The 12,391-nt window shown below is 35.8% G+C and overlaps 1 protein-coding gene across 1 annotated transcript in view; it reads left to right on the forward strand.

Annotated features, from left to right (window-relative positions):
* The window catches only part of LOC113227530, a 40,187-nt gene that overhangs the window by 27,361 nt on the left and 435 nt on the right, over nt 1-12,391 (forward strand). The window contains exons 4-5 of the mRNA XM_026460468.1: nt 5,204-5,401; nt 5,496-8,490. Of these exons, the coding sequence (XP_026316253.1) occupies nt 5,388-5,401; nt 5,496-8,490 (3,009 nt within the window). The 5' untranslated portion in view covers nt 5,204-5,387. The remainder of the gene's footprint in view (nt 1-5,203; nt 5,402-5,495; nt 8,491-12,391) is intronic.

Genomic DNA, 12,391 nt, shown 5'->3' on the forward strand with positions numbered 1-12,391 from the left:
AGGCTTGTGTGTTTTTTCATACACGTGAAAAAGCATGCCTGTGGTGCCGTTCTTCAGCATTATTATAGCTGTTATTTGTAAATAAAGAGTGTTAAAGTTTAGACAACGTTTTGTGGTTAAACCAAGCTGCCGATGAACTCACCCTTCCGTGTTTCTAAGGACTGGACGGGTCCTGTTTTTTTGCATGTTAAATCACTTTTTCCATGCTACTATTTATTTTTAATCTTTTGAAGCCAGAAAATTTCTTCTATTTTAAATGCTCTGACTTTAAATAAATTATCATAAAGTATGGGATTGAACAAATAAATTAGACAATTTCACCTACCACTGTGTTTGTTATCCTATTTTATAATATGACTTTTATTTTTTACTTTTATAAATGCTCTTAGAGTTCATTGTCAGCGAGGAAGTCATACTCGTAAACTGGTGCAAGAAAAATAACGAAGACTAATGTAAAAAAGAAGGTAAAATAAATTAGATTCTGCAGAATTTATTTTAATTTATCATACTCGACACTCAGGCATGCACGCAACCACGCACGCACGCACGCACAGAGTGAAAGGTTTATTTACACTACTAAAAGTATAAATATTATATTTTCCATAATGTACTGTTCAAATCCGTGCAGTCCTTATAAGCGCAAAACGTCGGCAGCTTAAAAAAACATGAAAATGTGATTTTTAATGATTGTCGGCAGGAAAATGAACGTATTAGAAAAAATAGTTATACCCAGGCTGTTGCCATCGATCGCATATATCTTAAGCGAAATCGAAAAAAAGGCGAGAGAAGAGTTCTTTAGGACGAAGAAGATTATTCAATTGAAAAAGAAACGTAGAATTAAGGTAGAGAAACCTAAGATTTTGTGTGGAGGAAAGTAAAATTGAGCCAACCGAATATGCACCAGATTGTCTAGATTACAGTCCTTGAAGAGCACCATCCAGAGATGTTTCATTCATACCTGTAGCTCCAGAAGCAATAGATGATACTACAATGGCACAACTAAATGAATTCAAGAAACAAGTTGCAGATATTATCGCAGCTACAAATGACTTAAACGAACGACATTTGCTAGAAGACACAAACAGCTTTGTAAAACAAGCGATACAATTACACAGTCAGTTACAAGAAAAAGATAAATATGAGGAAGATTTGCGAGCTAAATCGCTGAAAGCTAAAAACAAACGGAATACCGGCGATTTTATGAAATGCCCAGATTTTGTTCCTGCTGGTACGATAATTTATGTCCTAAGTGTCAATTTATATATTTAAATCAGTATGGTAGCCCAGAAGATAAACAGAAAAGGAAGTCGTTTCTAATATCCCCGCCATGCTCACGCCATGCATCTGCGTCACCATTACAGCAAGGTGCAGAAGAAGAAGAAGAAGATTATGACATGGAAGGAATATATGAAACAGAAATTGAAGTTATAACAACAGTTCTTAGAAAAGTACATTCAGATGGTTCAATTACCGAAGATACGAAGGTGATCAAAATTAGAAGAGAAACCAAGATACCTTTGCCGCATTCCAATAATCCTGACCAAATGGGTTGTAAAGGAAGATTTGCTTACCGAAACTCTAATACGTCACATAGGTCAGGACTGTACCACGATGGTAAACAAGTAGAATATGGGGTACCAAATGAAATGACACGGTTTCGTAAATTGTTTTCACGTTCAGAAATCCTGTATTCTAGTTCCGCTATGTGTTCTCCTATAGCAAGATATTGTGTTTCTATACCAAATATAGTATGCAGCAGTGATTTTGATATTAACAAGGATGCAGTTGATGAATTCAAAACCTTGAGTAGAAAAATTGAAAATATACTGGATCAATTCAAAAGTAGGAAAAGAGTAATTCCTAAATCTCCAACAGGATACGATAACTCGATGAATGAATCAGACACAAAGTTGCTGAGTTTGATGAGCGAGGATACTCATTTTAATTTTAAAAGTTCATCGCATTTAAGTTTATACAAAGACGTAATGGTGAAGCCAGATTTAAAATATAAATCGTGTTGACGTAAGCAATAGCGGAGTGATTAGTAAAAACGAGTAATAAATATCTCAGGATATTATATTATATATTCTGAATTAGAAGATGTTGCAAGTATAGAACAGTTTTGAATAAATAAAGAACCAAAGCTATATTCAAAGAATTTTTGAATTAATTTAAACATTTTTTACACAATATACAAATATCCAGCCGAGGAGAAACAAGATTACTTATCTATGCAGCGATTTTATCTTAATATATTGAATCATATCTAAAAAAATATTGATTCCGAAACGTTTGACATACGAGATATATTTTTGTTATTTCACAAAAAAAATGGCGCACGACCTTGCAAAGACACTTACAAACCAGGACCAGGTAATACAACCAAAGAACAATTAGAAGGTGGCTGAATATTGTAAGGAGTTAAGAACGACATTGGTGGAGCTTTTTGGTCTATTATCATCGCCTGATCCGCAAATAAAAAAGTTGCGTGAAGTAATTGAAAATGTGCTCTGTGTAACTGAAAAAATTAAAGGCAAAATAAATCTACTAACAGGGCAAGAGTTCAATGATGATGACCGGTTGAAAAATTTAAATGAGCACGTAAATAATATAGGTAACATAATAAAATCCTTTAAAAGGCATGGACTTTTCACGGTTGAAACAAATTATTTTCTTCAATCTTGTTATATGAAACCAAATTTGACAGTTTTGTTAAGAAAATACATAATGATGAAGAAAAAAGTTAATGTCAATATAGATCAATGAAAAAAGCAACTATCTGATGTTGAGGCAACGTCTCAAAAATTGGTACACAAGGGCAACAAAGTGCAACTTCAAGGAGTTTAGAAAATTTTCTAAATGCTTGTCATGATTTCCGAGCGGAACGTGAAGGAAAAAGTAGTTTCAAAAAGTTTTCTATTATAAAACTACCTGAAATAAGTACTGAACACTGTGAAGCATTAAGTTAACCGGTTTTCATTGTAAAAGTGAAGACAGTATTACGGTATACTGTCAAGAATTTCGAAATAAATTGGAATCTAATTTGACAAGTTCTAGTTCTAGTAAGGCAAGCAATCAACAACGAATGATAAATAGTTTTGAAAAAGGTTTTAATGACATGTAAGGTCATAATTACTAAAATGAAACAAAAAGAACTATTGTCAGATTCATTGAAAACAATTGAAGGAATAAGTCCTAAAAATAAAAAGGGGCCAGTACTCGACTTAGATGAATGTATCAAGGATGTTGCTTGCCAAAAAGATGTTCAATGTGATATAAATAAGGCGTGTCATGGACTAGGATTACACAAAATTGGAGTGAAGAGAACATCAATCAAATACTTTAGAAAACCAGTTGGAAAATCTAAATGAGCACATGACTTACATAAGTAACATAATAGAATCCTTTGAAGGGGAAGGAGTTTTCACGATTAAAGCAAATGAATTTTTTGAATCTTGTAAGAATATTTAGACCGAATAAGGCAGTTATGTGAAAAAAAAATGACGAACGAAAAAAATTTAACAGAATATTTAAAAAAGCAACTATCTGATGTTGAGACAATGACACGAAATATCATGCAAGACGGTGCAGCAGCTTCAAGGAGTTTAGAAAATTTTGTAGATGCTTGTCATGATTTTCAACTTAAACTTGAAGAAAGTATACAGTCTGAAAAAACTACAAAACATTGTAAAGCAGCAAATTTGAGCGGTATTAATTGTAATACCGTAGAAAATATTATGAAATATTGTCGAAAAATTCAAAATAAATTAGCCGTACGTTGGGCAGAAGCTAGTTCTAGTAAGGCTTTACCAACCAATCAACAACAAATGATAAATACTTTTGAGAAACTTTTAAATAACATGTTACAAGTAATTACTACAATGAAACAAAATGAATTAACATCGGATTCATTGGAAAAAGATAGTGCTTGCCAAAAAGATAGTCAATGTGATTTAAACAAACGCACAATATTACCGGAATGTGTTGTGCCTACTGTTTCATCTGCGCCTACGTCAAAATGTTTGAAGACAGATTCATCGGAAAAAAATATAAAAACTTGCTCTTTATGTAAAACAAAACCGGATGCTGTTTGCGAACAAGCTTGTAAATGTGATATAATATTACCGGAATGTGTTGTGCCTACTGTGTCATCTGCGCCTCCGTCAAAACATTTGAAGATAGATTCATCAGAAAAAAATATAAAAACATGCCCTCTATGTAACACAAAACCGGGTACTGTTTGCGAACAATCTTGTAAATGTGATATAATCATAAACGCAATGCCTTCGCAACAAATTGTAAAGATCCCTGAAAACTATGTGTGTGAAGGACTGGGATTGCACGAGACTCGAGTAAAAAAAATAATTACGAAGAAAAGGTACAGAGATGATACTGGTGAGATGAAAGAACAATCTGACGTTGTAGTGTTTACAGAATCAAGGTACGATCCTTCTGTAAATGTTATGCCTGAAGACGTGGAAGATGACGATGTATGTACAATCAAAAGTATCGAAGTTCATAGTTTCACAGACCAGCCTTACACTTCCGCAGATTCAAGTGAGTGCTCTACTGAACACAAAGGGCCTAATAAATCCAAAACGGTCGGGTACTTCATGAACGATCACAGTAATACATTTAAAGAATTAAGGAAAGCAAAATCAATGTTCATCTTTACGGCCACGGAATGTTTGAAGAAGCGTTGCACTTCATATTCTAGTTTGTCTAAAGATGAAAATGTTGCTTACAAAAAAATTAATTTAAGTAAAGTATGAAAATTTTTAAGCATTGACTAAACCAAAAGGAGGCTCTTTTATTAAAATTCTAAATTCTTTTGAATAATCTGTAAACAAGTAATAACGTGAATATACGTTTAAAATATAAGTACATTGTGTATTATTTCAGGTTTTTTTAAATATTACTGGTAAAATTATATGTCCACATGACATTGTAATAAATCAAATTATTAATTATCTTTATTGGTGAGGGTGAGTACTCAGCGGCTTGGAAAAATACTTGTCAAGGACACAAATATCCACCAAAACAACTTGGTTTTCGGAAAAGCAAAATATTAGTCTCGTTGTACCAAAAAGTCAATATAGAAGAAAGAAATAGAAGACAATTTCAGATTTTAAAGGTCTTATGCTGCTGAGGGAAACATTTAAAATAGCTACTACAATTATAATGTGTCATTGTTGTCTTAAAGTGTTCCAGGAACTGAACGATAGACCATTACCGCTATGCACCGTCTGTGCCAGAGCTTTGACAAAGGACAAATAACGAAAACAAGGAAAACAAGTAGTTACGTGTAGAAGTGATGGTACTCAAGTTCTAGGATTCTTGGATACGAATACCTACTGAAGAAGTTTTAAAGCTCAATTTAAGATCACATGGCTTACGCTTGGCAAGTATGAAACAATTGGTAGCACCAAATGGTCAAATCAATTTGAATAGTATCGAGATATTAACAAATATTTCAAACAAATACCTGTTTCCAGCTGTGCGAAGAAATCTCGCTTCTATACCTGTGAAAGTGATAAGCCCTTTGTCAGTACGTGCTATTTTCAAAAACTCCTCAAATATAAAGAGACACGTTCACAACTGTATTTACCATCTGCTCAAAGTAGTAAGATGCATTCGCCAGCGGGATCTAAGGAAGAACAATTAATCGTATATGATGAAGATATTTTCAACGACAATATTCCAATAGTAGATACGTCCACGGAAACTCAATCAGTATTGTTTGAATCAGAAGAACAAGATTTAGAAGAGCTTGCAATTTCTTTTGTAGATGTGCCGTTAGAATCAGCTCTATATACATCAAAAATTGAAAACGGAACTTCAAGACAATTACGAACATCAGTGTTCCTGAAACATACATCAGAACCGTATGAAATGTTTCAACGCCTGCCATATGATGAAATAAAACTAGAAGTACCATACAAAATGCCTAAAAATATAGATGCGGTTAAAAATCCAGTAAGTAAATTTAATGAATCTTTTTCACAATATACAACAGTAAATGACGCGATAAAGCCGGAGATTTCTTTTGTTTTGAGGACACCTTGTATCTATCACGTAGATACAGAAACTACATCTAACGATTCTTCAAGCTCCACTAAGAGACCCAACTCGTTAAAACCGGTTACACAGAAATATGAAAAATCTGTCAAAATACGAACTTATCGTAATCCAGATGGGTCAGTAACAGAAGAGAAAAAGATCACTGAACACAGCTCAACTTTAAATAATAGCAATATTGGTAAAAGTGCTTTGTATGCGTCAGATGAAGATGATACAAAATTCGACGACAAATATTTTAATTCGTTGTTCAAAGACGTGACTAACGAATTTATTGAAGATAATCTTAATTTCCTTACCAATAAGGAAAAACAGATGAATAGAGCGTCTAGTTCAAAGAAAAGTAAGTCAGAAAAAATCCACACCAGTGAACCAATGGCTGAACTAAAATTAAAAACGTCCATTTCTAGTAAAGTAGTGAGCTCAAATGCAGAGAATGCAAGCAATGAAGTTAGTTCGAGTGTCTCGAATGTCCATCCTGATATCAAGCGAAATCGTCCAGTCAAGGGACATTTTAAAGAAAGCGAGAAAGAAGTCCAGTCGAAGATTTCGGACGAAGTTTCGAATAAATTTTCAGATATGTCATTATTTTCAAGAATATTTAAGTCAAAAAGAACGAACGCTACTGCACCGATGGTTAATCCTCAATTGAAAACATCAATATCTGATAAAATTGTAAGCGTAAAGGCAAAGAATGCAAATTATGAAAATGTCTCTAATGATATTAACTTTAATCGCACTGTCAAAGAACGTCCTAAAGAAGTTCAAAAAGAAACCCGGATAGAAATCATAGACCAAGTTTCCAAAGCATCTTCTATTGTTACAATACACAGTAAGAATGTCGATATGAAAAACAATATTGTAACAGAATCTGCATCAATCAATGGAATAACGTTTAAGAATAAAGCAACCAACACAGATATTAAATGCGGACAATTACATATGAAAGAAATAGCACAAAACTTCGAACTGAAAATAAAGATTAGAGAAGAATTTGACAAAGTTATATCAAACACGGGTAAAAAACCTAGTCAAAAAGATTTTGGTAAATTTTGTAAGAAAATTTACGATAAATATGGAATATACTTAAAGGAAACGCAGGTCGATACACATGACAGTAAAAATCCGCTTAAACTGAAAGTCAACAATATTGAAGAAATTGAATCCAACGCATTAAAAGAGTTAGAAAGAGAAGGACAAATATTACAAGAAATACTGAATAGAATTAGATCAAACACTAAAGTCAGTGTGAACCAAGAAAAACACAGCAGAGAAGATAGCATTACTAAAATAGAACATAAGTCAAAAGATGACAACTTGTCAGTTAAAGAATATATAGAACAATGTGGTACACTATGTGATGCTACTGGAATAGTTGGTCAGCAGATTTCTACAAAAATAGCACCTGAACCAACTTCACAGAAAGAATTGCGAGCATTTCATCCTGATAAAACTTCAACAGATAGTGATGTTACTTCTAAGTCGGAGAGAATCACCAAAGAACATGCGGTGATATCAGGCGACAGCAAAGTAGAAATGACGTTAAATGATGTATTTACAGCGGACAAAGAAAAACTAACCGAAAAACGAAAGGCGGTACAAAGTGAAAAGGACAAAAATTCAGTTATTTTACCTGAATCTGAATTTTCTACGCAAAGCCATTTAAAAAGTAAAATTAAAAGAATCAAAGAAAAAGGCCGGCCGGATAAATTAGAACTACATAGTGTTTACAAGGAAGTATCAACCACAACTCAAGTATCCGAAATATCTAAACTTCCATCCAAGGAACGTAATTCAATACAAAGAGAGGATAATGTTTTTGTGAACAAGCAAGAGGAAAGTGAAGTCGATTCTACGATTGACCTGAAACAAATTAAAGCCGAATCGGAAGAATTCAAACGAAAAATATTTATTTGTAAAAAATGTTTAATGGCATTGAGTGGTTTTATTCCGTCAAATATAGTAGAGGAAACTGAAATATCTGCAGATTGTCAGCTTTGTGGTCGAAAAGAGAAACAAACGGGAGCTTTAATATTACCAAACTGCAATAGTTCCGTTACAGCAGAAGTATCACCGTCTTTTACCTATAGTTTTGATGGAAAAAGTCAAGTCAACGATACTCCAGGTTTGTCTCATAATAAATGTTACGATAAAAAAACTTGGAGTGAGAAATATCCATGTCGTAGACCACACGAAGATCAGAAATTAATCCAAACTTGGAGTGAGAAATATCCATGTCGTACACCAAACGAAGATCAGAAATTAGTCTCTTATAATAAAGTCGATGAGAGTAAAGTCAATGACGATGTAAGAAAGTTTGTGATCAACGATGATGACGGAAAGTTTGTCACAACTTCCAACCCATGTAAATCAGATAAACCTGCGGTATCAACTGTAACCACTGAACTAGACGTAACAACCGTGCCAACTGTATCAACCGAACATAGCTTTGCGGAAATATTAGCAAAGAGTCTCGCAGGAGTTCTAGGAATAGAACAGATAAAACAAACCATTGCCTCGGAGTCACCTTGTCGATCTGAAAAAACGCATTATTCTTGTGAATCTTACGATTCATTTCACGCACCTTGTTCGATTTATGTACGTACTCGAGATGGGGCAACTAATACGAAAATTTCCAGCAGATATGATGTCAGATGCTTAAGAGATCTTCCTCCGATTAAAAAGAGGTCAGTTAAAAACGATATAAAATGTACTAAATGCATTGACTCAGATATTGCCTTAATAATTACAAGAACGAAAGATCCGCATTCAAGAATTGAATCTTCGGATAGTTTAAATTATACATTGAACAAAAAGAAGAATACAAGCACTAAACCTAAAAATAATAAATATATTTGTAAAAAAAAGAAAAGATAAAAACGAGTTTGCATTTGATAATTTGTTCTGTACGTCACAGTTCATTTATGAAAGTGTTATTTGTGTTAAGAAAAATATTATTTTTTTTATAACAAAATAGTGACAGACATAATATTAATGCAAGAAATAAAAATAAACTAGCTGTTCTTGACAGTCACCTTCACAAAGTCTCAAATTCATTACAGGCAGAATTGTCCTCAGTACAGTTCTGTAACAAGATTCCGATCGGTATTCAAATCGGTATTGAAATCTTCGAAAAGTCGACTACATCAGGTGGGAAAAATTTTTACAAAGTGGCCGACTCAAAATGGGGCCCCAAAAAAAGGTGGTCCGATCCGGCTCAAATTTGGCATGCGGCCGTGTATAGGGTCTTACAATAGGAATATGTGGTCGAAATTTTGATTCCCGCCATTTTCCAAGATGGCCGCCATACATGTGAATTTTCTGTGCTTTCGCGTCATTTTTCTCCCTGAAAACGGGTAAAGATGATGTAGGGGAATTATGGTCGAATGGATTTGGTGAGTATCAGAAGGTACCGTAATCTTCGGAAAGTGCTCGAGTGCATGAGGTGGATAGTGGTGGAAGTATACGTCTTGGCTCAAAGTCTCCAAACAAATGTTCATCCACACCCTGGGCAGTTTCTACAAGGAGTGAAAAAAATTCAAAATTCGAAAAACAAAATGGCGGCCATACAAATTTCGGGGGCCTTTACCTCGGAAACTATTGTAGATTGTGTTTCAAACTAATATCGTAGAGGGCGACAGTATCTAACTGGCCGTCAAAATTATTTTTTCAAAATGGCCGGTTCAAGATGGCGGGCCGACAAAAAAGTGCTTTAATCCGGCTGAAATTTTATATTTTTCCATGTTTGGGAGCCATGGAAGAGAGGGTGTTTATACACCTTCTCTTCTTCCATTATTCGTTGGGTGTATATTTACATATTGTAATAATGGTTGGGTGAATTTTCTAAGTATTAGAAAGTACCAAAACCTTCGAAAAGTGCTCCGCATCAGGTAGGGCTGCACCTAGCTGCACGGGCGAAGAATGCGTCTTAGCTTTCTTTAGGTCTCCAAACAAATGTTGCTCCACACTCTGAGTAGTTTCTACCGGGAATATAAAAAAACACAATTCACAAAACGGCCGCCATATAAATTGGGGGACTATATCTCCGTAACTATTAGAGATAGGTAAGTTATGTTCAAACTAATATCGTAGAGGGCGGTAGGGGCCAACAGACTGTTGAAATATTTTTTCGAAATGGCTGATTCAAGATGGATTCCATAAAAAAATAACTTTACTCAATCTTCGTAACTATTGATGATATATGAGTAGTTTCTTCTGAAGTATATAAGGATACGATTTGACGCTATTGTACCAAATACCTGGGTCCCTCCCACTCAAATATACCTGACGAAAAAAATCGCCAATGAAAGTAAAGCAATCACCAACCAATCGACGAAGTCTTTCTTACATTTAAAGTCATAAGCCTCACACATTGCTCTCAAGCGGCCCCAGTGCAACATGCAACATCCAAGTCGACCTGGTTTTCTTGATAAACGGCCCGGCCAAAGCGTTAGAGATGGGGATATGGCTTTCAGATAAAACTTGTCAAGGAGGTTCTACCGGATTTTTTCAATATGGTGAATTCAAGATGGCCGCCATACAAAATTGACTTTACTGAATCTTCGCAGCTGTCAGTGATATACGACTGGTTTGTTCAGAGATATTTAAGGATACTACGTGACGAAAACATACCAATTACCCCTACATGTAACTAAACTGGAGCAGTCAATAACCCTGCTGCCTCCCATCCAAACTCAACCAAAGAGGATTCTCTACTGAAATATGAAGTCCAACTCCCGATCAGTCACAAGTTCCAAAAAAGCCCTCGCGGGCCGCTTTAGCGGCCCGGCGCAACGCGCTCCTTCTGGTTATGCTCTACATAGCTCGATTACCACTGAGGCGCGGCTAAAGTATAGCACCTACCGGCAAGGTCGTCAAACTAAAAATGGCCGCCATCTTGGTCAGTTTCTACCGGAAGTGAAAAAAATTCAAAATTGGAATAAACAAGATGGCCGCCATACAAATTTCAGAGCCCTATAGCTCGGCGAGTATTGGAGATAGGCGGGGGGTCCTCGACCAAATGTCATAGAGGGCGGTGGGGGTCAATAGATGTATACTTCGCCCGTGCAGCTGGGGTCCTTGATGCGGAGGACATTTCGAAGGCTTTGATACTTTCTGATACACACCAAATTCGCCCAACCATTATTCGCATACATCACTCTTATACACCCGCTCTTCTTCTGAGAGAAATATGCTGGTCATAAAACCGAAAATTCACTTGTACGGCGGCCATCTTGGAAAATAGCGGAATCCAAATTTCGTCCACAGGTACATACTAAGAGCCTCTATATAGGATCGGATGTCAAATTTCAGCCGGATCGAAGGACTTTTATTTCGGGCCGCCATCTTGAATCGGCCATTTTGAAAAAATAACTTCCGACTGCCAGTTGGCTCCTATCGCCCTCTACTATATTAGTTTGAACACTATCTACCTATTTCTAATACTTTCCGAGTTACCGGCCCCGGAAGTTTGTATGGCGGCCATTTTGTTTTTCGAATTTTTCTCACTCTTGGTAGGAACTGTCTAGGATGTGGATGAACATTTGTTTGGACACTTTAAGCCACGACGCATACTGTGGCCGGGCTGCTGGGGTTCCACCTGATGCGCAGCACTTTCCGAAGACTACGGTACTTTCTAATACTCACCAAACCTATCCGACCCTAACTACCTTACATGATTTTTACCCACCCGCCCGTCTTCTGGGAGAAAAATGACGTCAAAGGGCAGAAAATTCACGTGGATGGCGGCCATCTTGGAAAATGTCAAAATCGAAATTTTGATTGCAGATTTCTATTGTACACTCCCATTTACGGCCGCATGCCAAATTTCAGCCGGATCGGAGCACTTTTATTTTGGGCCCAATTTTGAGTCGGCCAACATGAAAAAATTTATTCACTGTCCAAAATGTATTCAACGAAAGAAGCTAAAACTTACATACATTAAAATATGTATATGATTCTATTATGTGATGCATAATTTCATAGTTTAGTGGAGTATTTTTCATTGAGTTAAGGGTCGCTTAAGCCATATTGCACTATAAGGGTCGCTTAAGCCTTATTGCACTATTTTCTGATCAAGGCAAAAGGATTTCAATGGTAAGTAAGAGCAAATTCAGATCAAGGCACAAGGATTTATCGGTACAAAGGAGCAAATACAGATCAAGGCAGAAAGATTTATCGGTACGAAGGAGCAAATACAGATCAAGGCAAAATTGCTTAACGGTACGAAGGGGTAAATACAGGTCAAGGTAGAAGGATTTAACGGTACGAAGGAGCAAATACAGATCAAGGTAGAAGGATTTAACGGTACGAA

This window comes from Hyposmocoma kahamanoa, unplaced genomic scaffold (genome assembly GCF_003589595.1).
Source record: "Hyposmocoma kahamanoa isolate Upper Pololo Valley unplaced genomic scaffold, ASM358959v1 211, whole genome shotgun sequence".
Lineage (NCBI taxonomy): Eukaryota > Metazoa > Arthropoda > Insecta > Lepidoptera > Cosmopterigidae > Hyposmocoma > Hyposmocoma kahamanoa.